Source organism: Scophthalmus maximus, chromosome 4 (genome assembly GCF_022379125.1).
Source record: "Scophthalmus maximus strain ysfricsl-2021 chromosome 4, ASM2237912v1, whole genome shotgun sequence".
NCBI classification, from domain to species: Eukaryota; Metazoa; Chordata; class Actinopteri; order Pleuronectiformes; family Scophthalmidae; genus Scophthalmus; species Scophthalmus maximus.
Window position 1 is genome coordinate 9,206,858 of NC_061518.1, and position 27,664 is coordinate 9,234,521.

Consider the following 27,664-nt stretch of genomic DNA (forward strand, 5'->3'; position numbering starts at 1 on the left):
GCGCGTTATTCGAAAATAACAGCGCGAAAAGCGTAGCTCGGCAGCTGAAGACCAGTGATCTGTCTAATGTACACAGTATGTACACAGCTGTAGTCTGACGTGAATGGCACTTGTTTTAGGACGAAGTTTTTCTTTGACACAAAGAAAGTCGCGGTATCGTTGACTAGCTAGCAGCTATGAAACCCGCGCGAGGGTCTAACCGAGCGGCATCAAATGTTCCTAAAGTGAAGAACAAGAGAAAAACGACAGATGTGACGACGAAACGTGCAACAGGGAAACAGGTAAGATATATGAACTCCAAAATGACGTGTTGTATTATTAGTAAAACTGTGGTGTTTCAACCACAGCTCAGTTTCTACTCCCACAGCAGTGTTCTACTGCAGTAACTTTGTTAGTAACATTGACTGGGTTAAAGTGTGGTCCCTTCCACAATAGTTTATTCTAACTAAGTAAAAGAAGTGTACGGTTTAGAAATGAAGATCATGTATATGTTTGTGTTAATATATTTAAAATACATTTACAATGTTCACAGTTATTATTTGCATGTTTGTGATGTATTATTTACATCGGCATCTTAAAGTGGATAAAATGATTTCCTGAATCTGCCTCTGTGCTTCAGGCACACGTTTACCTCAGTCGAAGGCCTTCTAGCTTCTGATTGGTTAGTTCAGACATATGATCAGGTGTAACCAGGAAGACGGTTGTTGTCGTGGGACCACACATCTAACCCTCATGTGACAGAAGTATCATTCAAGTCTCATAAATTACCATAGATTTGAACCCTGTTAAGATTTTTTTTTCACAAGACTAAGAGTGACATCAATGTGAATTGTTCTTTCCGTGAATCGTATCCAGAAACTTATTTCCCATTAATTTTTCGTCTTGTGAATATACATACAAACTGTGGAAAGATGTGAATACCTTTACTACTTTTTAGTATAGAGATCTATTATTTAGTTTTTATGATCACAATAATGAGGATGAAAGAGCTTTTTACCTTATCAATGTGATCCTACTTATTGCCAAATTCCACATCCACAAATGTAAATTCACAAACAAAAAAACTAATTTCTTTGTGTTCATGAAGGAAATGGACAGTGAAACTGAACAAAAAAGCCATCCATTTGTGCAATATATTTAATGTCTTTACGTGATAATTTCTGTACTCTTGCAGCCTTTTTTCTTTGCTTTATTTCTTTTCATGTAATTTCTTGCTTTATTATGTATTCTTTATTTGATAGTGATGTTTGACTCATTGAAGGCTCCGTTGACCTGCCAGTCTCCTGTTAACTTGTTAACAACTCTTAATGCTTTATTATGTGTTTACTATGGGGCCAGGAGCTCAGTGAGAAGAGCAGCCAGCCAAAACCAGCACAGAAGAGGAAAGGTACGAGCAGCTCTGTCTGCACCTTTGTGTCCAACTTCTTCAGTTGTAAACACATTCGATCATGTAGGGACAATGACACACTGTGGCACTGAATGGTTCACGACACAGTGGGTTTGCTCCACAAAGCCAAGCAATCGAACTGATGTTAGTCTTTTGTTTTTCTTCTGTTTTGCGTCTGTTTGTGTCCGTTGGTAGCTGTTGGTTCATCTTCGGTCCCCAAGAAAGTCAAAGAGCAGGAACACTGGCAGCTGTTACCAAGGTCCTCCATCACTGCTCTGGAGAACATCATGGATTTGTCAGTACTGTGAGTTTCTGTGACGCTCTTATTGGTACTCTGTAAACCATTACTTATTCTCACCTATCTATGTGCTGACACAGTTAGTTATATGCAAACGTTTGTGTAGATTACACATTTTGCTGATTATTGAAACAAAAGGAAATGAAAATTAGTCCTGCAGCAAACACACTTTGTTTCAAATGTAAATCTAGTATAATATTTTAAAATTTATCGATTTTAAAAATTAGGTGTTGGAAATACACGGTTAACTGAAAATAGTCTGCCTTCCAAAACTTCTCTGTGTACTTCCCTATCTAGTTTGATAGGTTGATTTTGCAGAGGCGACATTTTTGCGAAAACAGATGGCTCATTATAGAACCATCTCTCAAGAGAGACAGTGTGTTAGATTAAAGGTTTACTAGTAAAACAACATCTTGGATAGTCACAGACCGCCTTGATCAACTGGTCTTTGAAGTTCCCTGGGATGTACTTAATTGGGATTGTTCACCATTCCAAAAACACGTCTTTGTTATCCTGTCAAAACATCTGAAAAATTAAAGGTCAACATCCAGTGGAAGAGATAGAGAATGGATGAGGTAATTACATTTTTGTCACGCATCGTTCTGACACTAACCACCCCAGCCATTGACAAATTGGGACCCTTCCATCTGTTAATACCAAAAGTAATTTTGCGTAATATTCAAAATTAACATTGTAAGGACACTTTTTTCCTGCTGTGTTAACAGAGCTACTCTTGCTTTGAGGCGGACAGAGAAGAAAGAGAGCCAGGAACATCTGAACAGGATGAAAAACAGGTGAAAAAACTGAAGATGCAAATAAGAAGAAGATGAAGCCTCTTTCTAATGGTTATATATTTACTAACCCTAACTCCTCCAGTTACACTTTTAATGGTGGGGAGCAGGTGAGTTGCATTACACAGCAGAGCAGGTAGATTTTTCTGGAATTAATTATCTTCTAGTGTTGACTTACGAAGCATTACTGTGTTCAAGATAGTCATGGATTGGCTTTAACTTTTGATCTCAACAAAGGAATGTGTGTGATATTTTCATATCTTTCCTTTTATAATATAGTACATTTCTAAGTCGTTCCACAGCTATGCAGTGAGCTAAACACACTACCAGTAAAGGATACCACATCTGAATGGTAACGATAGTGATTACATATCTGTAAATGATCTGTAAACATTTCACAAACCAGAGTTGCTCCAAAAAAACAAATTAGTTCAGTAATACGAAAACTGGTTTTACAAAAGTTGATTAATGCTGTCGATGTAATAACATTGTGCTTCTTGTCGTGGATTTTGTCTATCCTTCCCTGAGAATCTTTTAAGACAAGTCTTCTCAGGCACCAAGCAAGGTCAATCTGTCTGTGGCAAGCCACAACAATGATGAAGTCTCTCTCGAGGTGTCATAGTGGCGGGGAGATGACGACATTACTCTGAACTAAATATACTACAGAGACCGGGAACAGGCAGATTGTCTTGGTGCGCCATACACTGACCATATTGTTGATGTGTAAACGAACCAGAAATCTCCTTGATATATATTGAGCTCTTATAATAAAAAGAAATGCATACAAGAACTGTAGTGAAACGAGTACAGTAATTTAACAGTAATTCTGTTGAGTAAATCAGCAGTTACTTACTATATAACATTTTTAATGCATTATCTCTAGACAGCAAAGCATAGCAGCTACTTTAATTAGCAGGGAACCAAATTCTACTGAACTAAAAATCAACAGTCAGTTTTGATCAATAGCGTCACAATTTGTGACATGATGATGTATTTTGCAAACTCTTTTAGGTTCCTTGATCAATGCACAGATCTCAGAGTTCCAGGGCAGAAACAAAAAGATTCGGAGCGTTCATCTCACCGCCAGCAGGAGGAGACCAAGAAGGCAGTGGCTGGAAAGAAGACACTGGAAACACTGGAGGTGAAGAACACTGTAGTCTGAGGAGGGAGGTACAGCTATGGTAGTTTCACAGTGATCTTGGTTTTACTTTGCAGTTAGTGCTGAAACAATTTGTTATTAATTGATTTGCCTTTGGACAGAAAAGCAATTAGGTAAATTTGTGTTAAATGTTATCAAATTTTAATAATTTCTTTAGCAAAACAAACATGTTGCTTTGTTACCTGAAAAAAAAGAAAGTCATATAGAGAAGAGATTGTTAATTGGTTTAAACCTTGTAGCATTTTCTTATCGGTTTTGCCTCAGCCTCCGGGACCTTACTCTTGGCATTTTCCACTATGTTGTGGCATTTTATTTACTATGAGCAGATTATTCAACTATGGAATTAATCGTTAGCTGTGGCCCCAAAAACAATAAACAGAAAGGTAATCCAATAAGTAATTACATACATATGTTTTTAATCTGCTACTCTAGCTGTCCTGTAGCACAACTATCTTGAAAATGGCATAAGGTATGGGTGGAAATCAGTGTATTAAAAGGGTATATAATATTTATAAGGAAATAGTGTCTGTGTTTTTATATTTTTCATGTTGTCTGAGTTTTCAGGAAGACCTGAGGGCTGTGGTCCGTGCTCTGGAGAATGTAGAGGAGCAGACTGTCTCTTTACAGCAGACATGCAGAGCACTGAGAGACGAGGTGGAGGAAGAGGAGGAGAAGTCTAAAGAGGTGCAATATAGTCACACTAACTTAAAAATAAAATAAAAGCACATCACGAAAATGTATATGTGGCCCATCATTCTTGCATCAGTATTTTTGCCCTATAAGAGATGTTTATTGGTTTAAACTTGGTAGAATTTTTATTTCTCAGCTCTAAGTTTGCATATATGTTTCCTGCCTGTTTCCAATGTCCAGGCAGGAAACACAAATGTTTAACAGGATAATTTAAATAGCAAATAATTGGTTTGGATTTCCATTTATTCATTCTTCTGCTGATCTACTGAATCTATTTAACAGATCACTTTCTCTACACTGTTTGTTCGATTTTGTTTGGATGAAAAAAGGTTATGTTGTTAAAAAAGAAGAGATAAAGGTTACCCAGAATCAGAATTCTTTCTTTTGGAGTGCATTTCTCCAAAAAAGGACGGAACACATTTTGTTGGTTCAGTTGAACAGCATGGTGAAATGGCTAATACATGGGGGATGATGTAACGTGTTACTTCTTGAGAAAACAACTCAACATAACATGCTCAGACCACATAAAAGCAGAACAGAGCAGTTATTCTCTATGTTTTTCACTTATCTTCACAATTATATGGAGAGATAAAGTGATTCTTCCTGTTTTTGTTCACACAGAGCCTACAGATATCTGAACAAGCAATACTTAGCCTTCCGCCTCACCCGCTGCAAAAAGATGAAACAACACCAGAGGTGAGTGTAAGTGGTGCTCAAAACTCTCTTTTCACAATATCTACAATGTGCTTGACTTGATTTTGCACAATAGCCATTTTTAGTTTCCGAGGCATTCATAATGTTCCCTTTTTTCTGAATAAGATGTGGTAATAACGTCTCGGTTGGCTCTTCCTTCCCACAATGTAACAGGAAAGTCTTCACATGTTCTCTGCAGTCATGATTACATGATATCTGGAGTCCTATATTGTGTCTGGGTTGATCTTATAAACTACAGGTCTATCGGGTCAAATCACATTTGCTAGAAATGTGCTGAATATTTTTTTCTGTTCCGCAGAGAAAGATGATACCTGACAGTGACTCTCAGGCTACTGCACGAAGACTGGGTGACATTCTGCAGAAATCTGAAGCCATCCAGAATGCACAGGTGCTGCTTCTACATGCATACAGACACGTTGATCAGCTGTTTAACACTGGCTTCACCACGACCAGCGGTGCACCGTGTTCAGGAGGAACCTAGCCAAGTCTTATTGTTTTTTTGTTTTTGTACACAGTTCTGAAAAAAATGTTTTGAACAGAGTAAGTTTACATGTGTCAGCAGTGTGCAGTGTTGATGTGTGGGGTAAATATTACTTAGTCCTAATGTTACTCTGTTCCACTTTGTGGGTTTGTCGAGCATGTGCAAATAAGAAAATTCAGCCTGACAAATTACAGAAAATTTCCAAAGCTGGTACCAATAGTAGTAGTACTAATAAAAGTTGTTGTGTAAACAATAAGATTTTGATTAAGTTTTGGGGGAAAACAGTAAAAAAAATTGTAAATTGGTAAATAATTGCTTGAAATGCAGTCAAGTGGCAGAAACTCAGTGTTGCTCCTCGTCTCTTCTCCAGTTTTTTTGCTTTCAGTTCAGCAAGTTAAATGTGAACATTATAACTCAATTGAAAGCATTTGTTTTGAGTGGAAAGAACATTCAGATGATCAACTTCTATCATCGTTTGAATCCAAATACTAAAATAATACATCTACATTAATTAATTATTGTTCTTGCAGAGAAGACTGATTGTTTATAATTTAAATTCTTCATACCTATATAAACTTCCATATCCATACTAACAAGCACGTCGTTTTTTTGACTGCATGATTTTCTGTAGCAAAATTACACAATTGAATATATTTGACTTTTGTTTATAAATGTTTTAATGTGAACAGTAAATTCATTTAAAGTGGTGCCATCAATTGGCTTTTTAACAATGAAAGAGTGGGGTGTGTTTTTAATAAACAACAAAACAATAGTGAAGCCGTCATTGCATAAATATAGTCCAGCCACGAATGCGATACATTCACAATAAAATAAAATAAAACCCTGCTAAATGTTTACTTCCTGCTCAGCATGTTGTGCCTTGTCATCTACAGACACCCATTCAATGGGTTATTCAGTAGGTACAGGTACCACCAGAAACGAGCATTTAAACATGGTGATCTCATGCATGCATGACCAATGGCACTATCTGTTCCCTGATACTGAAACACTACATGCGAACATAACGGTGTATAATCTCAGTGGAACACATATTACAACGGTTACCCTGGAGCCTTGAATCTGTGACACTGAAATATGTGGTCTTTGACGTCATACCTACCTAGAAGTTGTTTCCTGCCCACGAACCGAGAGGCAAGATGGTTCATGAATTCATTTTCATGCCAATTTTGACCCTGCCTTCAGCATGTAAAAACAAAAGCGGCATTTTTTTGGCGTCTTCAGTCATCTAGTTTAACTGACCATGAGTCGTCTTGTTCTCTTCTGATAGTAGAGAAAAAACAGTGCCATTTCACTGTTTGATGAGGTGTTTGTGGGTTTGTCCTTCAGCACATAACTGTGGTGCTGTAGTTTTCTCTGTCTGGAAAAACTCACTCTAAAATGTTCACTTTATGCTTGCTGCCACCATCAAACCAAGCCTTTAAATTAAACTTGTTTTGCCAATCTCTGGTCAGAAAGTGTTTGTTACATGGTAAAATGGCCGAAGCGGGTTCAGACAAACTGATTCAAACCAGGATCACTTCAAGTCACAGTCAGATCAGTCTCTGCATTTTTGGCGTTGGCGTATGCGAGCAATTTGCACTAATGGAGGAGTCCACCGATTAAAAGTAGTAGTTTGGACATTTTCCATTTTGCACAAATGATAATGTTTAAAAGACTGATTTAAAAAACATGGTTGACCTCCGTTACACGCGTGAGTTCTTCAGTGACTTTCTTCGTATGGACTCGGTGGAGTCGTCATTGAAAAGTCGTTCAATAGTGGAGACAACTGACGCTTTGATTGCGCGGCCCAAGCCTCTGGCAGCGAATACATAGAGCACAGGATTAAGAGCACTCTTGATGTAGACCAAGTACAGTGATATGTACGCGCCTTGTATGGCTCCTTTGTACATCTCTCTCCAATCAGGGCGTCCCTCGACCAAGGCCCGAAGGAAACGACAAACAAAATAGGGCACCCAGCAGGTGAGGAAGAAGAGCATGGTGAAAAACAGCACATGGTACATCCTGGTCATCCTGCGGGCAGTTAAAATGCTGGAGGAGGTGGGTGTTGGGGGCACTGTTTGCTGAATATGAATGGTGAGTAAGACAGCCATGTTACTTCCCAGGAACACCGTCAGGGGCAAAATGAAACCTCCTATTGTCTCTGTAAGAAACAGACCCTTGTCAAAAGTCCCACTCTCCAGGCACTGGTATGTCCCGTTCTCTTCCCACAGGACAGCGCTGTAGAAGTAAGGGGCAGACATGATGCCGGCTGCCAGCCATAAGATGCCACAGGCCAGAGGAACAGCCCAGGATGGCCGCCGCAGTCGAGCCCACACAGGCCTCAGCAGGCACAGGCATCGCTCCAAGGCCACAGCACAGAGGAGGAAGGCTGAGGCGTACAGCCCCAGGCCTCGCAAGAACATGATGAGGTGGCAGAAGACACGGCCAAACGGCCAGCTGTAATTGTGAGCGATGTAGCCCAACATGAGGGGGGTTCGCAGGAGCAGCACCAAGTCGGCCAGGGCCAGGTTCAGGACATAGACACGGAAACTGCTGGCAGCACGCGTCTCCCCACCGCTGCCTCTGCGCACCAGACGACTGTGACTCTGTATTCCAAGTGCCCAGACCACCACACCATTCAGAGGTATGCCCACCTTGAGGAGCCAAGAGAACCAGCTGGCTATTAGATCCAGATGACTGACTTTGAACAGAAATAGTTAGAATTTTGGGGGAGAAGATTGCTCGTTCTCTCATATCTGTTCAATAAATGTGAAAGTACAGCCAACAGGCAGTTAGCTTAGCGTAGCATAAAGACTGGAAAGAGAGCAAAACCACTAGCTTGGCTTTGTCTTAAGGTAAAAACATGTGTCTAACGTTCAGTAATGAAAATATATGTTGTCTTTAAAATCAGAACAACCAAAGTGTAAAAGTTTTGTTATTTTTTGACGATGTGTTCCCCAGACACCCGGGAAATCACTGCCCTTGGCCAAGAAATAGTCCCCGCGTATCTCCATAATGTGTAGCTGTTGATATATTTACCTGTTTAATATCAAAAAATAATTGTTCATGATTGTAAAAATGCTGTGCATAGGAGAATATATAAATAGTTTTGTCATTATGTTGCCCAAATCAAGGTAATGTTTGTGGCCCCCAAAATTCCATAATCCCAACTATTATTATATGTCATAATTAGGGCCAGTGTACAATATTTACTGGAGCCATAGGGCATTTCTCACCAGAAAGATGATCAGGGTCGCGGTGATTTGGACTCCCCTGACTGCCTCTAATTGCCAAGAGCTGCTGGAGATGTTTGTGCTGGACAGAGGCTGGTTCACTGCATAGACAGGAAACTGTGTCCCACTCATGTTGGCCATTGAGGTCAAATCAAACTGCAGATGAGCTGAAACACAGGAGACACTGATATGATGTCAAAGATGCATACATAAAATTCCACTACAAAATCAGAACCATTAAGCGTTTATAAAGGTGGAAAATGTGCAACATGCGCGATTGACCCACTGATGCCCACATCAAACGGCAACGTGACACCACAGACTTCCTTTTTTACATCTGATAAAAAAGGATTCGTTGCATCTCTGCCTACAAATGATTTTATCATTTAAGAGGACATTGCATTGCTTTTCTGTAAGCGTAAACATATGTTTATCCCAAGCTTTGACACCTGAGCTTTGACAGTTCAACGGTTAACCATACAAGGACCATCTTTTCCCCCCTCAACAGTTGACACCTCACATTGTCAAGACATACACACACTCACATAAGTACACAGCACTGTCAGGTGTGATATTTAAATATTAACAGTGATGATTAAAGAGAAAGGATTCTTGATTTTTCTTCTCCTGGAGCCATAGCTGCCCCGGGGCCCTGGATGAATCCACATCTAGACTGGGCCTGTTGGTGTGCAGCCGGCATGACATCAGCATTCATGCAAACACGCCCATGTTAATTAACACAACTCCACACGGTAGCAGCGCCCACCCGTGCCAAAGCTACTGATAGAATTTCTGGTTCCATGATTAAAAGCTTGTAAAATTCCCGATTTCTAGAATCAATGGTGACGAAGAAGTTTAGGAAAAGAGAATTTACATAATCTGTGTCTTGTCAATTAATGTTTTTTGCTTCTTACCTCTTTTAGATTCCTTGTGTTTGTGAAGCTGAGCAGGAGTTCCAGAGAAAAGGTGTGCCCACGGGCTGCTGTAAGCACTATCAGCTTCTCTCTCTCTTGCTCTCGTATTTCCTGTGTGCGATTGCAACACGCTGTTTCGTAAAAACATATCTACAATCATTTGATCATATTAGTTTTCAGCCAATGAAAAGCCATTTCCTGTGTCGAACTGTTTTGCCCAAGCACACATTAACCTTGCAAGCATAAACTGGCAAAGAGAGCAAAGTTATTAATGTATAACTTTGTTGTCCTTGGCAATTTAGGCTTATATAATCTTGCTGTGCTCCTATAAAAATATTTTTAACTGGGGTGGAAAGGCTTTTTTAACCATACAGAATTGAAAAAAGTAATAATGATTCTTATAAAATTTTCTCATCAGCAAGGAATCGTAATTCGCATTTGTACATTAATGTTCTCCAATGTATTGCTGTATTCCTCGGCTTGTTTCTGTTGACAAAACATTGACACCCACTGTGAATCAGCTGAAGAATCTTCATCTGACAATTTCCAAATTTGCCACCTTTTCCTCTGTAGATGATGAAACCATGTAGTAAGGAAACAGGAAGTAAGGGGAGGAGGAGTGAATGAAATTCAACAAATATCTCCCAGCTATCCTCTAACCGACAATGTTGCAATTTCACAGTCAGCATCTTTAGACTCCACGACACCAGTAAATATCATATTTGGGAGGGTTCCCCCCCCCCCCCACATATAAGCCTTTTTAATTTTCTAGGTCTGTGCTTTGCTTCATTCTAAGTCTGTACGGGAGCTTAGTTTTATGCAACAAAGAGCAGCAGATGGCATCATCATGTGTTTTTAAACTCCGTAAAAAATACTAGAAGTGCTTAAAATCTCTATCTATCATCTACAAATATATATTTTGTGTGCAAATCTTTACGATGACCATTGAAAAATCGTACAAATCACGTATCCCCATACGGTGTCTTCATTTATCTCTGCACCAAATTATGAAAGTTCTGCTGAATGGATTTTAAATTTGGGAATGTGTTGATCTCAGGTTCTTAGCTGCTGTGCAAGACATTATTAAATTTCACATGGCCTATGAATCCAATCAGGATCTTTTAAATGCTATAGAATCTTGACCTTAATTTGTCTTTTGGAATAATGGCAATGTTCAGGTTTTTCTGTTATCGCATGGAATTTATAATGGCAATAAGAATATGTTAAACATCACCAAACGTACTCAAAAGCTTTATTTAAACAAATATTTTTTGTCATTGTTTACTTCTGGCTTCCGCTGTGTTGTGATTTAAAAAAAAACGCCCCTTTTGACATTTATAGTGATGATGCCATAATTGATCTTCACCAGTAGATGGCAGTGCTGCTCATACGCTAAACAGAGGCAATGTACTGTAAGTAGTGATTTCTGATTTAATGTGTTTTGGGGAATTAGATGGGGTTTTGCTTTTTTTAAGGCCAAAGTTTTTTAGTGTGACTGGACCTAAACACAAATAAGTACATGAGCATCGTTAAATGATTTGGGTGTTTAGGATATAGAAGACTAATGGCATAAAACATCAACAACATTTGATTTGTACTGAAATGTCTTTCATGTTTGTCTACTGAGAAGTTTTAAGCAGTTTTTATGAAGAATATGTTAGTCAGTCACTTTTAAGCTAATTCAATTGCCATTAATACAAACATAATCAATATTATTAGAATGAATGTGGGTTAAAAATAATCTTTCTTTATTTTACTATTAGTTCATTTGTTTATTCACAAAAACAAAAATGCAATTTCTTTGTTATTTCTATTCATTTACAGTTGGCACCACCATTGACTATTAATCAGTTAGATATAAAGTGACCAAATACTGAACAACCTAATTTGATAGTCAGGCAATCGGAATTAAGTTTAAACACGTGTTTGTGTTGCTACAGACACTTTAGTTACACTGTGAAATGTGTTTATTTTTGTTTAATCACATAGCGATGCAGGCCATTCAACATTATCAATAGATTTACACATTTATTATGATTTCGAAGTGCATGTGACAATCCCAAACATTTTATCCTCATGAATAAAACATTCAGATGCAGGTCACTTAATGCTGCCTTTTCAGTCTCTCTTAGTATTTAAGTTGATAGATGCTATGATGTGGTGGTTGGTAGTCAAGAGCAAAATAACTTAAACGAGAATAAAACAACGAACTGGCTACTTACTTGTTTTGGGCTGATGTCTTTCAAACACAGAAATTAAGCTGTAAGCATAATCAGAAGCAGTTGAAAATTATTTTATGAATACTGACCCTAATTTATGTAATTTACAATACAAGTTTCACATTCATATAAACTGATGTTCTTTTGAAGGACGGCATTTCCAGTTGTAATGACACTAATCTGTGATGTGGGAACAACTTTACATATTTGCACTGTGTAATGTCACGACATTGAGCATGAAAAATATATATATAATATAATTGGACACCTCAAAATCTTTAAAAACCTGCATTCTTTCTTCCTACTTTGAAGACATTTACGTAAGTTTTTCCCTTTTTTTGGCCAGATACTCTTATACATACCCCGATTCACTGAGTATGGTGAGAATCCTGGACCTTCTGTTTACACTGATATTGTATTACAGTAATTATACCAAATGCAATGACACAGAAAATACATTTGAATACATAGACAAAATTAGTCCCTTCACACAGTCCAGATGACTCCTTATATTATAAATGTATTGGACTATTGGCTCTCAGTGCAAACTGTATTCTCTCAAGATTCATCATAGCCAGAGAAAGGACTTAGGTGTGGCTTGTCATTTCCAGTTTAATAAAATCCCTCTTCTTCTCAATAGTGATGCCAATGCTACAATATTCTTAGATTGAATGTTCAGTGAAAAATTTTAAGAAAGCTGTCCAAATAGTTGACCTCACACTTCTACCTGTGGCTTTGTATAGATGTTTGAAGCAACTTTTAATTAGGATATGTGATGGAGGACTTTAAAATTGAAGTTGAATTTAGCACAAGAGGTGCTGGTGTTTATTTCTTCCTCGGCAGCATGGCAAGTTGCCCCCAATTTCCACTCCCAGGCACGACGCTCTTTCTCCCTTGGGAGGCACATTAAAAGACACAATAATGTCAAAAACGCAGGATGTAAGACCCTTAAGGAAATAGATTCAAGCCCTACCTTTGGTGGTACATTTGGGAAATGTTAGATTCGGGAACAGAGCAAAGAGACAGACCTGATTGTAAGCGGGGGAAAAGGAGGTTGATTTTTGGTTTTTAGTATTTTACATCCACATGTTAGAACGACAAAAGACTAGAATAGAAAACCTATTATGTATGACATTTATTATAAATTGTATGGGTGTTACTGACAGGTCCTTAGAAACGCAAACAAGTTTAAACATAAAGAAGAGATATTTTGTTGTGCTTGCACTATTTAAGTTAACAATATGAATATATGAGTATACCAAACACTATTGAAATTTGAAAATCGAAAGTATATTCAAACCAGTTTGTGGAATTGAATCTTAATCAGCGTAGGTCTTTCCATGCACCTCTGAGGCTCGCCCACACTTCCTTTAAACCTTCTAATTTTAGACGACGGGGTTTTGATGGGGAAACCAAGCACTTATATGTCACTATGAAAGAAAAGCAATAAAAGAGAACTCTGCTTCGACCTTTGTGGCACCTAGTGTTTATCTACACCTTAGTTGTTAAATGTTGTTGTGGGGTAAAACAGTAGCTGGTTTGGGGTCTGAAACAAATGTTGGCAAGGATATGAAAATAAGACATGTCTTCAAAAGAAGGCAACAACAACAACAACAAAAAAAACTCAGTCTGTGTCATGTCTGTCTGAAAATGTCCCCGTGGTGCCACGTATGTCCCACTCTGAGGACACGCAGACGGTGGCAGGATGATGGCACAGAGAGATGGAAACGTTATCAGATCATATCAGCTGTGCGTCTGTCGGGCCTCTCGTACGTATCCCACATATGACAGGAAAACAGGGTGAAGTCAGGCCCCCGGGTTTCCCACGTGGAAACACTGAACCAGAGCTCAGCTCTGAAGAAGCAGACAGAAAAAGAAAAGAAAGTCCTTTCTTCTGCTTTTGACTCGACATAAATACAACACGCAAAGTCCCTCTGCTCTAATGAAAAAAACTTTCACGGTGGTTTTTCATTTTCTGGTTTCCTCTGTAGTAGACCGGCAAAGAATCAAAAGTAGGCGAGGTTATGAGTGAAGGTGACGGCGGTGATGAGTGCCCGCCTGGCGAAATGCAGCTCCTTGACCCTTCGAGAAGATCAAATCTGCTTTCCCCTGAACATCTAAATATGATGTCACTTTTCTCATTATCAGTGGAAACTTTTAAAGCGACTTCCTCCCTAAAATTTGTAATGCAGAGGTGACGGAGCCAGACAGCAGAACACATTTGAACCCTCGTCAGCTGGCATATTACACATTGTGAATTTCCAGTATGTGGAGGGGGGGTCCCCCCTGCCAGAGATGTGCTTCTTCCCCCACCTCCTCATGTACTTTCACATTTTCCCTCAAACTACTACATCATTGATCTGACTCTTTCTTTTAGGGGCTCTCACAGGAATGCAACACATACACTACCAAGTCCATGGCAGTGAGATGCATGAAGCCCGAGTGCCGCCGGCAGAGTCCCGCAGTGCCGCCGTCAGTGCTGGAGAACCGTGGGGGAGGGGATGGGTAGTGAGAATGGACGGGGAGGCACCTGGTCTTCTCAGAAGCCGAGTGGTATGACTTGGTTACTGGGTTACCACAAGCAAACACTGCAGGCAGTCAGATCCTGGGCCAGTTTGTTCGCGGCGCCTGAGATAGTTAACAAGGATAGTTTGCAGGTTTACAGTCATTTAGTGGAAAAGGGTCTCTGTCAAAATCCCCCACTGAGCACACTCCCATAACTGACAATCAGAAGTCGACTTCATTTAATTGCCCTGCACACTCATTATGTTGTGCAGGTGGTGGATTGGTATGAAATGGATGCTTCATATATTTGTGTAAAGATATGAAAATGATACCAGGGTGTTTTTAAGCATTCGGTTGACTTCAATGATGGCTTATACAGCAAACATGTTAGAATGTTGTCATGTTTAAACCCGGGGTTTAAATCCTGATCTGATCCAGAAAATCTGTTTAAATATTCACAAGAACTCTAATGACTTTTCCTCTAACGCCACCACGAGGTTGTCACTTTTTCTTTTTTTTTTTGAAGTGACATCTCAACAACTACAAGAGAGATTGTCATTCACTTTGGGACAGATCTAGTAAAAATTAATGATTAAACACCTGCAAAACTAATGACATTCAGCACACTGATACTAACTGAGAATAACTCGCTCGCATGGCTACAACCACCTACAGCGTGTCCCCACTTCAAACCAGATTAAATAGGGTTGATATTTGATTGATTGACGCGTAATATTCTCCAATGTAGGGTTGATATTTGAGTGATTGATGCGTAATATTCTCCAATGTTGAAATACACAAAGGAAATGGAGGAGGTGCTCACAGCTGGAAAGTATTTTTGACATAAAATTGTGGGTGCACGAAATGCCTCCGGAGAGAGAGACATCTCGAAGAACACAAAAACACCATGCATTCAATCTTGGGAAGGAATTCTCTTTCTATTTGTATATTTCAAATCAAAAATCAATCAGTCATTTTTCATAATAGTTGTTACAACAAAACTTAATGTGGCCACACTTGTTCAAGTCCTCTTTATCTGTTCGTCCACTTGAAGCAGCAGAAAGTGTGAGGACAGGAAATACTGAAGAAAAGCTTTTGATAATTTGATACAGAGACAGGTTTTATTTTCCACAGGTAGATCTCGGACAAGCCTTAATATCGAATTCTGTATCATTATCAGGTTCATTCGATGTACAATCATAATGGCTGCCCCTGTCACTCATCCTTTTTTATCATTTCTTTAAAATCCTTTAATGAGACTGAAGATGGGGACACTCCTTTTCTTTTTCTTTTTTACACATGTTGCTCAAATGCAGCCATGCATTGGGCTCATGTTTCTGTCAAGCCTTTGGCAGGTTACCTATTTGAGAAGATGGAGAAATAAAAGATTCATGATGTCAAACTGTCATTATCTGAGTGTAACCTCTTGCTGTCATCATCACAGTCCACACAACCGTAAATACTGTTTAAATCCAAGAAATGGATTCGTTTAGTCTTTTGTAGGCGTGATTTACATAAAAGAACCAAGGCCTCTTACTTCAAAATTGTTGTGTGATTTTCTTTTCAATAGTCATTCATTCAGAAGGGGATTTTGGCGTGACTCACACGAGTGTATAAAAGACTTGTGAGCCCGCATTTTGGTTTACTGTTGACTGGGAGACAACGAGAGAAATACAAGAGGGTGGAGAGATGACGAGAGAGAGAGAGAGAGAGAGAGAGAGAGAGAAGCACTGAGGGAAGACGGAGAGAAACACCAGTTGTTGAAAGAGGAAATGCTGTCAAAGTGGAGACAGGTCAGTACCTATAACTTTCATTGTAACACGCAGACCTACTTCCTGACATCTCATGTTAGATCAGGATCTTGACTCTAAACGCCCGGTGCATCCTGTTGTTTCTTCTAACCTCTCTGTCGGGACCCAATAGTAACCAAACTTTACTGAGAGCACCAGCCGCCCTGCACCTCCACTTTCTTTAGTCTTTTAAAAATGTGTCTGTGTTGTGGATTTACATCAAGATGTGAACTAGTTATATGTACTGTTACACTTCTGATTCTACCCGACACATCAGGGTGGGATGTGTCAAAAGAGCAGCCATTGGAAAAGGTCTAAATGAAGTCTTATAAATGTTGAAACAGAAGGGGTTTTTTTTACAGGAAAATATAGTTAGCCTACAGCTGTGACAGAATTTGGGTTCAATGTGTGAAGAGTGGTATTTCGGTCGTGTCTGCAAAGTACGACTTCAGACCGAGATGCATCATCATACAGTCTTTCCCTCTAAGAGCATGTTCTGTAAAACATAGAACATTATATCCTGAGCAGATTGATTCTTTTCCTTTCATGTTTTACTCAGCGAAATGAGAGGGCGGTTTTCTCCTAATCCGCTCCACAGCAATCTTTTGCTGCTGTTAACTGTCATCTAGGTTACCACAAATTCCCCAGTTACTGACCTTTATTCGTGGATATTTGTGAACTTCAGCTGACATGCATACGTGATCTCTCGACGCCCACCGGTAGTCATTGTGTCTGTCACCCCCTGCAGGAAATCCCCCGCAGCCTGAAAGACGGAACTGAGGTAAGCACAGGAGCGACGGGCCGCCCGTCAAAGTCTGGTCCCGGGTTGAGGTTAATGCTAATCGTGATAGGGGTTGTTCATGACCATACACCTAACATGTTAGCATTAGCTTCAATTTGGGAGATCTCAACAAAACAGAAGAAAAAAAATCGACAAGCTGCAGACTTTTGCTAGGATTTTGGAAGGGCAACTGAGCAATATGACGCAAGCAGAACTGTCGGGCCTCTGTCCTCCGCAAAGCTGTCAAGATGCTGATCTTAGCTGATAAGATCTCTTCGCAGGCATGTGCAGAGCCCGCTTGGTTGACCTTTCCCCTGACCTCTGTTGCGTTTCCACTCTGTATTTTTCAATTTGATGGTCTCGGTAACGTTGCAGCAGAGACATAAATACAGAGGTAGTCATGTGCGCGTCTAATCCTAAACCCGTGCCAGGGGCAGTACAGCTAGAATGAAGTCTTCGGTGAATGAAGAAAGAAGCAGTGTGCCGACACTGGGGGGCACTTCACAAAACAAACTACTGTCTGGATGGACACAAACTTAAGCACGATGCATCCCTCTATAATCACAGAACCTCTGAATTTCAAGCACATAATTCAGAATATATAAAATTTGCCAATTTTCCAACACCTGGATATTATACAGTTAGGAAATGTTCAAGGTTACTGAACAGAAGAAAACAAACCAAAAAACAAACCTGCAATATACAGAAACAATATAAACACAACATATTGTACATTCTACCCTTCACTCATATTTGGCTGCAGAACCTTTGGCAACAAGCACACGCTTTACACGTTTCTTGCCAGGAGCGTTTCGCAAGTTCGACAGAAACCCCGCCCCTTCGGCTCTGTTAGGTTTGCGCGAGTCCTTTTTCTGCAATGGCAGATTTCAGCCCTCTCCAAAGGTCTCCGATGGGATTTGGGTCAGGAATCACTGCTGGCCAGTTTTAGAACGGTCAGGTAATCTTCTGATTTCATAAATCCTACATATCCACTACCAGAGGCACCAAAGCTGCCCGGCACAATGACAGAGCGTCCACCATGTGCTCATATAGATAGGGTGGTGTCTTGCTTGTGAACCCAAAGAACATTATCGCAGAAAGATGGCGGTTTATCAACGATCAAGTATCTTTGCCTTTTTGTGCCTTTCGCTCATAGCGGTGTTCGGCCTTAGGCCATGGAGCCTGATTTGGTTGGGCGGGACAAAGAAAAAGAAAACAGTTCAGCTATTCGAAATAACCTCTGGTCAGCTCGTCACCAGAAAAAATGAAATCATCATTGTGAAACCAAGGAATTTGCAGAGATTCATTTTGTTGTCAAGCTCACTCTGTTTTATTTGTCCGCCTTTTGTTGGTTAATTGTTTCAGACAACATGCACGTTCCTGCTCCACTGATATCTGGATCTGTGTTCTGTTTGGAATCTGTCACGTGAATGAATGCTGGCGGCATGGCCGAGAAATAAAATCAATTCTAAACATCTGAGGTTTGTGTATCAGAAGTTTGTTTTAGTAAAACCAAGCGTCGGACTTGTATAATGTTGTGTTTACGTGAGAAAACATCTCTGCATCTGCTTTCTCTATGTTGTTCACGTCAAAAAAAAAGGAGTTTTAAATGAATTATAAATATGAAAGATGTTGCCTGCTCTTTGAACACATGCATCCCAGCCTGCTGTCGACAGGAAGGCCGACATGTCTGTGCAGTTCGCCTGTCATACATGGTGCTTTGGTCTTGTGACAGAAGCGCTGTGTAATCCTTTAAACCACTTTGTCCTTAGTTTTGAAATGAGCAGATTAAAGCCCTGGCTCCTTGGATGCTGAATATACCGCATTTTAAAGAAAAATCCCAACTCGTGTGCCCGGAAATCGATTTTAAATGTATTGATCCACATTGAAATAAAAATCACAACCGAGCCTCGGATGTAGTGGAGGATTTCTCAAACTCAGCTGCTGCTTACTCATCATCTCTAGGTCCTGATCACATTGAAGGACCCAAAGCGTTCGCTCTTCTGTCACCTACAATGTTTCAAACAACAAGCGAGATTTAGTAAAAAGCTTGACCCGTCAAATCTGTGCTCTCTTGTCCCCCACTTCTTTGTGTGGTAACATCACCGAGAGGACTCCGAGTTAAAGACAATCTTTTGCTCAGATTTTTTGACCTGATAAAATTGGCCTAAAATTCCATTGCCATGCGTGTTGGTGTGTGATTAAATGGAGAAGATCTAGGTTGACTTAATATGATAAAGAATAAACAGACCAAGCCCTGTACAGCTACAACAATAAAAATGACGTGATTAAAGACAACTCTGATTATAAAAAAGACGAAAAGTAGTCATCAATTCAAACAATCTGTTTTTCTGTTAAAATCTTAGGAAACTTAGTAAATTTAGTTTATATAACCCACGATCCTAAATGTGCCTTCTTTAGTCCTGTCCTAAGATATTCATAGGGAGAAAAAAAGCTTTTTTAATAGAAAAAAAGCCATAGCCATGTGGGTGGGGCGTGGTAGTGGTGTATATATTTTAAAATTCATTTTTAAAATTCAGTGTAAAAATATTTGAAACAACTTCTACAATTTGTACCAAACAAATAAAGGCTCTTATTGCTCCTGTCTTTTTTTTTTGTTGTATCAGTTAATATGGTACAAAATGTGAGAGGGCAAAAAAAAACGTGCCAACCAGCCCCGGTCTCCGTTACGCGCGAGCCTGAACGTGGGCGGACCGGCCAAGTCAGCTGACGGCTAAATACTCCACACAATCCCTGTCCTCGATACACGGGCTCCGTCACACGAACGCGTTTTTTCCAGCCAATTACGCACAATGTGGAACGTTTCCTGCAACTGCGGGAGGAAGAGCCGCGAGTCGGTGGCATCGCGCGCGGGGATGCGTCGTCTGCGCGCACCCGCGGCCAGTGGAGACGCGCACGCGCCGCACATCTCTGCGCCGCGTGCCTGTGTTGCGTGAGAGCGAGCCGCCGCCGCTGCAGCCGCCCGGGATGGGGAGACGCGCGTGGAGCTGCGGCGCCGCGGTGCTGCTGGCCGTCGCCTGCCGGTGTGGCGCCGCCACGCTGGACTCCGTCCGCTGGAGCGGCTCCGATGCGAAGTAGGTGGATGAACCAGGTTCACACGCAACTTTCTGCGGCCGCGCGGTGCGCGTACGCGTACGCGCGACCCCGTTGATCGATCGAAGCAAGCCAATTATAATGATCAGCAGATGAATCGTCCAGACTCCCCCCAAATGTGTATATTCCTGTTTTTCTGTTCTTTATCATTTGAAGTGAGTCAACTTTGTTCTTCTCGATTAGTTGATCAAGTATTCGATCTATAGACTGCTGGAAACTTGTGTCAAATACTCACACACTCCTAAATACCAAGGTGTTGCTTTCAGATTGCTTGATTTGTCCGATCCGCAGTGCCAAGATATTCCGTTTACTATCATTCGAGACAGAGGACACCAGCAAATCTGCACAAGTGAGAACTCTTTCAATTTTCACTCGAAAAATGATTCAAACATTCCATCACGCAATTATCAAAATACTGAACGAAATTGACCGAAACAGCGAATCTTCTCTGTTTTAGAACTGAACCTCTTTGGGATCGAGCTGTTCCAAAAACAGGAACCTGAAAACACACCCTGGGCTTCCTTTTCTTGTTTTTCTTCACTACTACCTGATTTTTAATTCTCGATTCGTTGGCCAACTCCTGGAGCTTTTAGAGCTAATAATAATTCATAATTAAGTAATGATCTTTCACTCTGTATTATTTAACAGGGCATTGGCAGTTTCACTTATCTTCTCTCCCCCCCCCCCCCCCCACTTTTAACCTCTTACACACAGATTTACCGCAGGACAGGGTCTGGTCCTGTATCCGCAGATAGGGGACAAGATGGACATTGTGTGTCCCCGGGCGGACGCCCCCGCGGGGGGGAAGGAGGAGTTCTTCAAAGTGTACCTGGTATCCCGAAGTCAGATTGAGAGCTGCAAAATCGACAAGACGGACACGCCCCTGCTGAACTGTGACAAGCCTTACCGGGATGTCAAGTTCACGTTCAAGTTCCAAGAGTTCAGTCCCAACCTGTGGGGCTTGGAGTTCCTCAAGGGGAGGGACTATTATATCACCTGTGAGTTAGTGTAGACCTGCCAGAGCTGCCATCTGTGTGTGTGTGTGTGTGTGTGTGTGTGTGTGTGTGTCCGTCTCAGTGCATATCAACATGTGCAACATCATCAAATCAGTGGCTGGTCGCCACAGGTGGAGCAGTGTTTCGAGTCAGTGCTACAGCAACTGTTTCTTGTTCCTTTCTCCCCTCTCGTGGGAGAAGAGGGAGCCATCACCGTTGGCTCCCTCTCAATTTGTCAGTGTGCATGAGAGTCAAGGACTCTGGCCTCGTTATTGGACCGCTGTCGGTTAAACCAGCATCTTAGTGGCAAGTGATGCATGATAAGGAGAGCAAGTCTGACAACGTGGCCCCATCCAGCGCGCCACACTCTGACAGCACACTTCGCTCTGGCAGGCCAGTGTGATTTCAAGGGCTTACATGCCCCAAATCACACAAGGCTTTTACAGCATCAGGCAGATTTGATGGGAGCTTTCATGGCAACGCGGCTTGTAGCCTCTGAGATGTTGTTATCTGACCTAAATGCTGCTAACAAGCCCATGTGTGTGTGTGTGGGAGTGACAGGGGGTGAACGAGAGTTCTTGGTGTGTGTGTGTGTGTGTGTGTGTGTATGTGTTGTGTGTGTTTTTTTTGAGCATGTTTCCTATATTATTATTTTTCCCAAGTTGCATCGAGAGCTGAAATAATCAGCCAATTCATCGATTAGTCGATTCAACAAGAGGACGACGTTCAGTTGGCGGAGTATTAGGCACACAAGCTAAAACCTTTGGGGTCTAATAAAAAAGTTGTCCAATAAATCCTGCATGAAGGTTATCATGTTCATTTTTTTCCGTTGGGACTGTTAAAGAGCTGTTGATCCAACGGTGTGGTCATTTTTGAAGCTGTTGTTTTAATCCGTTTGATTATTTTTTAACCCTAATGCCGTTAGACTCTATTGCAGGGCCGCTGTACTAGATTGAATTAGTTTTAGCTATCAATGTTCTTAATAACCACCAACTGAGCATAATCATCAAGAATTTCAGAATCGTGTTTATTGCCAAGTAGGTTTTCAAATACAAGGAATTTGCTTTGGTGTTTTAGATGCATAACAAAACAATGTTTAAAAACCAAGCACTGTAAGTACAAGGAGATGAGCAGTAATGAAAAACTATACAATTACATTAAATATGTAAAGATAAAAGTAAAAATATATATTAGAATACCTGCAAAATATATAAAGGTATGTGCAATTTTCATAATCGTTTAATCGCTGAAGTTATTTATGAAGGAAAAATGCAACATCCTCTGACTCAAACTTCTTAAATATGAGGGTTTATATGAGGATATTCTTTATTTGACTAAATATCACTGGACTGTTTGTTTGGACTGTTTGTGTCACATTGGGCTTCCTGACATTTTATAGAATGTAAAAAAAAGTGAGATAAGTTGGTGCAGCACTATAGTTGCATCGTTTGTTTTGATGAATACTATATGAAACATACAGTCACATACCTGCAATTACATATGATGCGACAGTTGGCAACCGAAACAGTCTGCAAATATGTTAAGCTATGCATTGATTAATCTTGTGTTATGCTGAAAGGTAAACGTGGAAACGTAACAATAATTCAACATTTGCCTCCGTCTCTGTCTACCAGCCACCTCTACAGGGGCTCTCCACGGTCTGGACAACACAAATGGAGGAGTGTGTAGAACCAAATCCATGAAGCTGGTGTTGAGAGTCGGCCAAAGTGAGTACTTTGTGTTAGTGTGTGTGTGTGCCAGCATGTGTATGTGATCCAAAGAGAGAGACGCACAGACACAGATACCTGACAAACAACGCTACAGGAACAATATTCTGGTAATTATACATGCAATTCAATAGTATCACCTCTGGACTTACTAAGTGGTCAGATAATCTTGATCATCTATTCATGTTTTTGAAGGGAGATTAAATAATGAATTATCTCCAATCCCTAATTCTAACCACTGGCAGCTTAAGGCCGTCAGTATTATCTTGCATGCGATCATTTGGATTGGCTGTTGCATTCAATAATCTTATTTTTCTACATTAACATCAGAATATCCGACAGAGTAGTCTTTAAAAAAAAAAAAAATGTCCTGCTCTTATCACATACATTAAAATTGAATTAAGCAGATTCCTAACATATCCACTGCCAGGATAGAGGATACATCGCTCGATAATATCGCACAGATGCATACTGAGGGAATTCATTTCTTGATCTTTTACTTCAATATTAAATCGGTGTCAAATATTCGTTTATAGGAAACTAACCTTCTATAATAAGATGCATATTCATATATAGGTTTGTAAATATTAGTGTTCTACATGTGATGTATTTTGGTGTACTATTGATCCCCACATGATCAGAGAAATCGACAGCAGCTTGTGTCTGTGTATGTTTCTAAGACTTTAAAAGCTAAATCTGTTCAGGCCCAAAATGGAACTTGTTTGACCTCGTAAATGTGGAGTATTATTCATAAATTATTCAGGAGTTGGAGTTAGAGATGAAAAACCAACAAATATGGGGCTGTTTTTCTACTGTGTTTATGCACTGTTCATGTAAAAACATTTAACACCATCAGAAAACATTAATAACTCAGATTTTAGTCAGGGTTAGGGTTAGGTCTGGTTTAGGTCCACATATTTAAAATCACTGCAGCTTCCAGTCTCGTGTTAAGGTTTTTAGTAGTTCCACGACCCCTCTGTGTATGTTTGGATTTACCGATGCTCGGAAAATCACATCATGTGCTTATTTTGTGTATTCAATTTGTAAACTTCAGTTTGCTGGTTGGCTGACAGATGGACCTCTATGCGAATTTTATTTTATTTCCATTTCATTTAATCTATAGTTTACTTAAAGGCCATATTAAATGTGGTTCTGCTGCAGTGCACTTCTGCTCAGTGTCATTTGCACACAGTAGATAGTATTAACCTGTCGTATTAAACGTGATTTGTGATGTGCTGTTCTTGCCTGTTTTTTGCAGGCCGCCATATTTTCCTTCAAACTGCCACCTTTCTCTCCTCAGAGAGTTACTCCTGCAGTTTAGTGTTGCACTCGAGGGACTTCTGAGAGACTTAGAAAGCAGATGAGGAAGAAGTACTCAGATGCTTTATTTAGTAAAAGTAGCAAGAAAGCAAGATGTGAAAATACTGCAGCACAAATTAAAGTCCTGCATGAGGTTTTCAACTAAATAAAAGTATTAACAGCAGAACATTCTCAAACTATCATAAATAAATAACTTGTTTCATCCCTGTGGCAAATGATGAATGATTACATATGATATTATGTGCTGCATATAAGTAACAAAATACTTGTATAGCTGTTCATGCTGGGGGTCCTTTTGAATACTTTACTGTATATATTTTACAGTTTAGGCCAGTTGGGCCCGTCCACATGGCCACAAGATAAATCAGAGGAATTGTGAGATGATTAATGGGGAAAGAAAAGAAACTTAACTGAGTTAAGTGCTACACACGTGTAGGTGTAGATAGTAAAAGCATTAGCGGTAGTTTTTCCAGTCAAGTGCCAGCTGTGACTCAAAACACAACTTTCTGTGGTGTAATTAGTCTAGAAAACCATTTCCCCACTTTCTCCCGTGATGCGTTTTCGCCTGAATGACTGTCAGTGCAAAAATAGTCAGCCCGGGAAGAAAGACGCTCTGCTCCCTTTGACTCCAAGGGACCGTCGGCAATTGCTAACAATTCGGCAAACATCATTCTAGTGTCAACAGGAGCATTTTGTCATGACAAAATTCCACAAAAACAGGTGATGATGAATGAAAATGGAGGAGATGTGAGGGGTGATCCAAGAAGCCATATGTTGGGATTGTATTCACGTCAGCTGTTGAACTGCCCTGCTTTACATTCCAGACTCCTCAGACCCAACTTCAGTTCTCCAGGAGTCTCCCACCAGGTTCCCCCCCACACGACCAAAGTCCAAGGACAAGGACCCCTCTGCGAAAGGACACGATAGGAAAAGCAAAACTGGTACAAAAAAAATATTACAGGTGTTTCCTTTTGCATTTTGACCATAATTATATTTTTTTAAATGTTTTAACCTGGGCATGTTCTTAAAGGGTAAAGCCGGTGATTAAATAATATACTTTTTGCTTTTGCTTTAATCAACAAATTCCATGAAAGAAAAATTGGAAACCCTGTTAGATTGAGAGACACACGTCCAGCCCCGAGCCCATTGGCTCTTACTGAAGATGTAAAACCTAACAAACAGGTCACAAATACATGCTCTACTTTTTATTTTTTTTACTTTTAAACACTCAATATCTTCCCCCCCGAAAAAGGGGGCTTCGGTAGTTTTTAGCATTTCAAGCGGGAATAAATATTGCATTGGTTAGGGACTATTTTCAGCAATGAGTTTGGTGCTTGAATGAGTAGCAGGACCGTCGTGGGTCAAGGGTCAACTCAAAATGAAACCATGTGATGCTGTGGATCATTGACGTGTTCTTCAATCTGTGACACAGAAGAAATTAACAATTTCAGGCTCTGGTTGCTTGTCAGTAAGATCATTTGCTGGTTTTAGTCTTTTTCCTGGAATGTGTTCACTGTAAGAACAATTCAGAATTTGTGTCGTCCTGTATTGGAGGTCAGGAATAATACATTGGAAAAAAAATCAAAGTCTAAGTAATTTGGGAGGTAAATTGGCACAAAGATGCAAGAAAGGTATAAGGCTTTAAAAGAGCCATTTCAGAGCCTGTTATGCTCCAGAAAAGTGAAATATTTTGACCTTCCTGTTACATCCAAGTCATCATGTGAATCTGCAAACAGAAACATTTTGAAAGGAATGAAAAACAGTATCCCTGCTGGTACACCAAGGATCAAGACGCAGTCTTTATTGTTTTGGATTTGTTTTCTCCACCATATTCCAGCTCATATACAAACCTTCCGTCTTCGTGACTCATTGGTCCATTACAGAAGAGGCTGTTTGCCAGTGTGACACTAACGATCGGAGCATATTCTCCAGTGTCCAGCTTTGACAGAGGTTGTTTTTTTTTCACGCTGACACAAAGTGATGCGACTGTACCAGAGCACAAACCGAGTGAAACTGTTTCTAAATCTCTATGTCACGTGTCCTCAGTTACTCTTCCATGTCTCGTTTCATCTCCCGCCTCTGTCCTCTGTTCCTCACGACAGACGCGGGATCCGATACGGGACAAACACGCCCGGGTGGCAGCGGGGACTCGGAGACACGGCTGTTCATTTGGGTCTCCTCCGGCTGTGCGGCCGTCTCCCTGGCCGTCGTAGTTCTGCTGGCGCTGCTGTGGAGGCACCGCCGCGGCCACTGTGTCCCCGAGAGCCAGCCGTCCGCCTCCGTGTCGCTCAACACCTTGGCCGTGCCGAAGCGGGACAGCATCAGCAGCGACAACAACGGCTCGGACCGCAGCGACGTGGTGTTTCCTCTGCGGCCCTCCGACAGCATGATCTGCCGTCACTACGAGCGCGTGAGCGGCGACTACGGCCCACCTGTGTACATAGTCCAGGAGATCACACCGCAGAGTCCGACCCACGTCTACTACAAAGTCTAGTGAATTGCTGCTCTAAAGCCACCCTTTTGCTTACGTGTTGATATTTATAGATTTCAGGAGACATGTTGGAGGCTACAGATTTATTACCCAAGGCTCTCAAGTCTCCAGACCGTTGACAGACAAACGTCAGTCTTTTACTCGCTCGGTTAACTCTGCACCGAGTGCACAAAAAGGCTGTTTAGCCACTTTGTTGTCTTGAATTGTTTTCAGACATGAACTCTGGAAAATGTCCGGGCCGTTTTTTTCGGAGTTTGCCATGCGAAGAGAGCGGCAGGAAAATCCGACGTGGTCACACTAACGCCAACATTTTCTGGAGCATTCAGGTGAAGAGGTGGCTTCTGGGTAAAGCGATCACCCGCTCGCTGTGAGTCTTCCGGACATTTTCCTGCCGTATTCTCACATGGACTCACCAGGAAAATCAAAATCAAATCAAAACATATGATTCAGTAGTTGTGTTCGGATACGTTATGTCCTGTAGTGATCAGCAAATGCCAGTTTGTTTTCGTTCTTATTTAACAAAGAAGTCTGTTGTTTCTCCCTGTCACTGTGGCAGCTCCGCTGTGTGTTTTTAATTTAATTTATTGATAAAATGGAATAAGAAATAATATTGATTTTGCACTCCAACAGACTAAATTTGTGAGCACTTAAATTTAGATCTTCTTTTGTAACTGAAGTGTGTTAACTTGGCTTGAAATGCTGTTCGGGGAAATGAAAAGGATTATGGGGGTTTTATTATTGTAAAAACAATGTCAAGGGATTTCACTCTCAATCTTTGTTTAAACAATGCAGCTTCCTTTCTATGGCTTTATTTAGTCAATTTAAATCATTTAAAAATGTGTTTGAATACACTTTAATATACGTCTTTGCGAAATGAAATTGCAAAAAACACTTTTTTGTTACTTACATTTAAAAAAGAAGAAGTCATCTTGTCTATAGTCTCATCTCACTGCAAACCAACAATGGTAAAAGGTTCAAGTGACGGACACGCGAGCAGACAATGATTAGAATGTGATGAAAGTTTGAATCTGAATAAATGGTGAGGTATCACAGTG

General features: G+C 40.6%; 3 protein-coding genes and 2 long non-coding RNA genes across 11 annotated transcripts; 3 read left to right on the forward strand and 2 right to left on the reverse strand.

Annotated features, from left to right (window-relative positions):
• LOC118302826 (centromere protein Q) lies at positions 1 to 6,292 on the forward strand. Of its 2 annotated transcripts, none has more exons than XM_035629298.2 (8): positions 1 to 281; positions 1,339 to 1,387; positions 1,583 to 1,691; positions 2,411 to 2,479; positions 3,488 to 3,617; positions 4,200 to 4,319; positions 4,947 to 5,027; positions 5,338 to 6,292. In XM_035629298.2, the coding sequence occupies exons 1-8, from the start codon at positions 177 to 179 to the stop codon at positions 5,518 to 5,520; spliced, it is 846 nt and encodes a 281-aa protein (XP_035485191.1). In that variant the 5' UTR covers positions 1 to 176; the 3' UTR covers positions 5,521 to 6,292. The 2 variants fall into 2 exon arrangements, with proteins under 2 accessions (XP_035485191.1, XP_035485192.1); XM_035629299.2 differs by having other exon boundaries at positions 2 to 281; positions 4,947 to 5,021.
• On the reverse strand, positions 6,170 to 10,023 carry LOC118302823 (prostaglandin D2 receptor 2). 2 transcript variants are annotated; one of them, XM_035629287.2, is made up of 3 exons: positions 9,668 to 10,023; positions 8,757 to 8,920; positions 6,170 to 8,174 (listed from the first exon to the last, which is right to left on the reverse strand). In XM_035629287.2, the coding sequence occupies exons 1-3, from the start codon at positions 9,825 to 9,827 to the stop codon at positions 7,224 to 7,226; spliced, it is 1,275 nt and encodes a 424-aa protein (XP_035485180.2). In that variant the 5' UTR covers positions 9,828 to 10,023; the 3' UTR covers positions 6,170 to 7,223. The 2 variants fall into 2 exon arrangements, with proteins under 2 accessions (XP_035485180.2, XP_035485181.2); XM_035629288.2 differs by having other exon boundaries at positions 8,757 to 8,937; positions 9,668 to 10,021.
• LOC118302832 lies at positions 7,729 to 15,799 on the forward strand. Of its 2 annotated transcripts, XR_004790640.2 has the most exons (4): positions 7,729 to 8,164; positions 9,677 to 9,737; positions 11,009 to 11,079; positions 14,264 to 15,799. It is a non-coding gene; the product is annotated as an uncharacterized LOC118302832 (long non-coding RNA). The 2 variants fall into 2 exon arrangements; XR_004790638.2 differs by lacking the exon at positions 14,264 to 15,799 and having other exon boundaries at positions 11,009 to 11,497.
• Positions 14,381 to 20,540, reverse strand: LOC118302831. Its single transcript, XR_004790637.2, has 3 exons — positions 20,312 to 20,540; positions 16,838 to 16,944; positions 14,381 to 14,514 (listed from the first exon to the last, which is right to left on the reverse strand). It is a non-coding gene; the product is annotated as an uncharacterized LOC118302831 (long non-coding RNA).
• LOC118302825 (ephrin-B2a-like) lies at positions 19,901 to 27,664 on the forward strand. 4 transcript variants are annotated; one of them, XM_035629296.2, is made up of 6 exons: positions 19,902 to 20,057; positions 20,343 to 20,425; positions 20,791 to 21,074; positions 22,706 to 22,798; positions 24,943 to 25,059; positions 26,221 to 27,664. In XM_035629296.2, the coding sequence occupies exons 3-6, from the start codon at positions 20,840 to 20,842 to the stop codon at positions 26,610 to 26,612; spliced, it is 837 nt and encodes a 278-aa protein (XP_035485189.1). In that variant the 5' UTR covers positions 19,902 to 20,057; positions 20,343 to 20,425; positions 20,791 to 20,839; the 3' UTR covers positions 26,613 to 27,664. The 4 variants fall into 4 exon arrangements, with proteins under 4 accessions (XP_035485183.1, XP_035485184.1, XP_035485189.1 ...); XM_035629290.2 differs by lacking the exon at positions 20,343 to 20,425 and having other exon boundaries at positions 19,901 to 20,057; XM_047331670.1 differs by lacking the exons at positions 19,902 to 20,057; positions 20,343 to 20,425 and adding an exon at positions 20,553 to 20,692.

Bases quoted from the DNA above. Each gene is read 5' to 3' on its own strand.
- LOC118302826 (XM_035629298.2), top strand. From the start codon at position 177: ATGAAACCCGCGCGAGGGTCTAACCGAGCGGCATCAAATGTTCCTAAA. The intron at 4,320-4,946 runs GTGCAATATAGT...TTGTTCACACAG, and splicing joins AGGAGGAGAAGTCTAAAGAG to AGCCTACAGATATCTGAACA. The intron at 5,028-5,337 runs GTAAGTGGTGCT...TCTGTTCCGCAG, and splicing joins AAACAACACCAGAGGTGAGT to AGAAAGATGATACCTGACAG.
- LOC118302823 (XM_035629287.2), bottom strand. From the start codon at position 9,827: ATGATTGTAGATATGTTTTTACGAAACAGCGTGTTGCAATCGCACACA. The intron at 8,921-9,667 runs GTAAGAAGCAAA...CCTGTGTTTCAG, and splicing joins ACACAAGGAATCTAAAAGAG to CTCATCTGCAGTTTGATTTG. The intron at 8,175-8,756 runs GTGAGAAATGCC...TGGCTCCTCAAG, and splicing joins CGACCCTGATCATCTTTCTG to GTGGGCATACCTCTGAATGG.
- LOC118302825 (XM_035629290.2), top strand. From the start codon at position 19,951: ATGGGGAGACGCGCGTGGAGCTGCGGCGCCGCGGTGCTGCTGGCCGTC. The intron at 21,075-22,705 runs GTGAGTTAGTGT...TCTGTCTACCAG, and splicing joins GAGGGACTATTATATCACCT to CCACCTCTACAGGGGCTCTC. The intron at 25,060-26,220 runs GTACAAAAAAAA...TCCTCACGACAG, and splicing joins CGATAGGAAAAGCAAAACTG to ACGCGGGATCCGATACGGGA.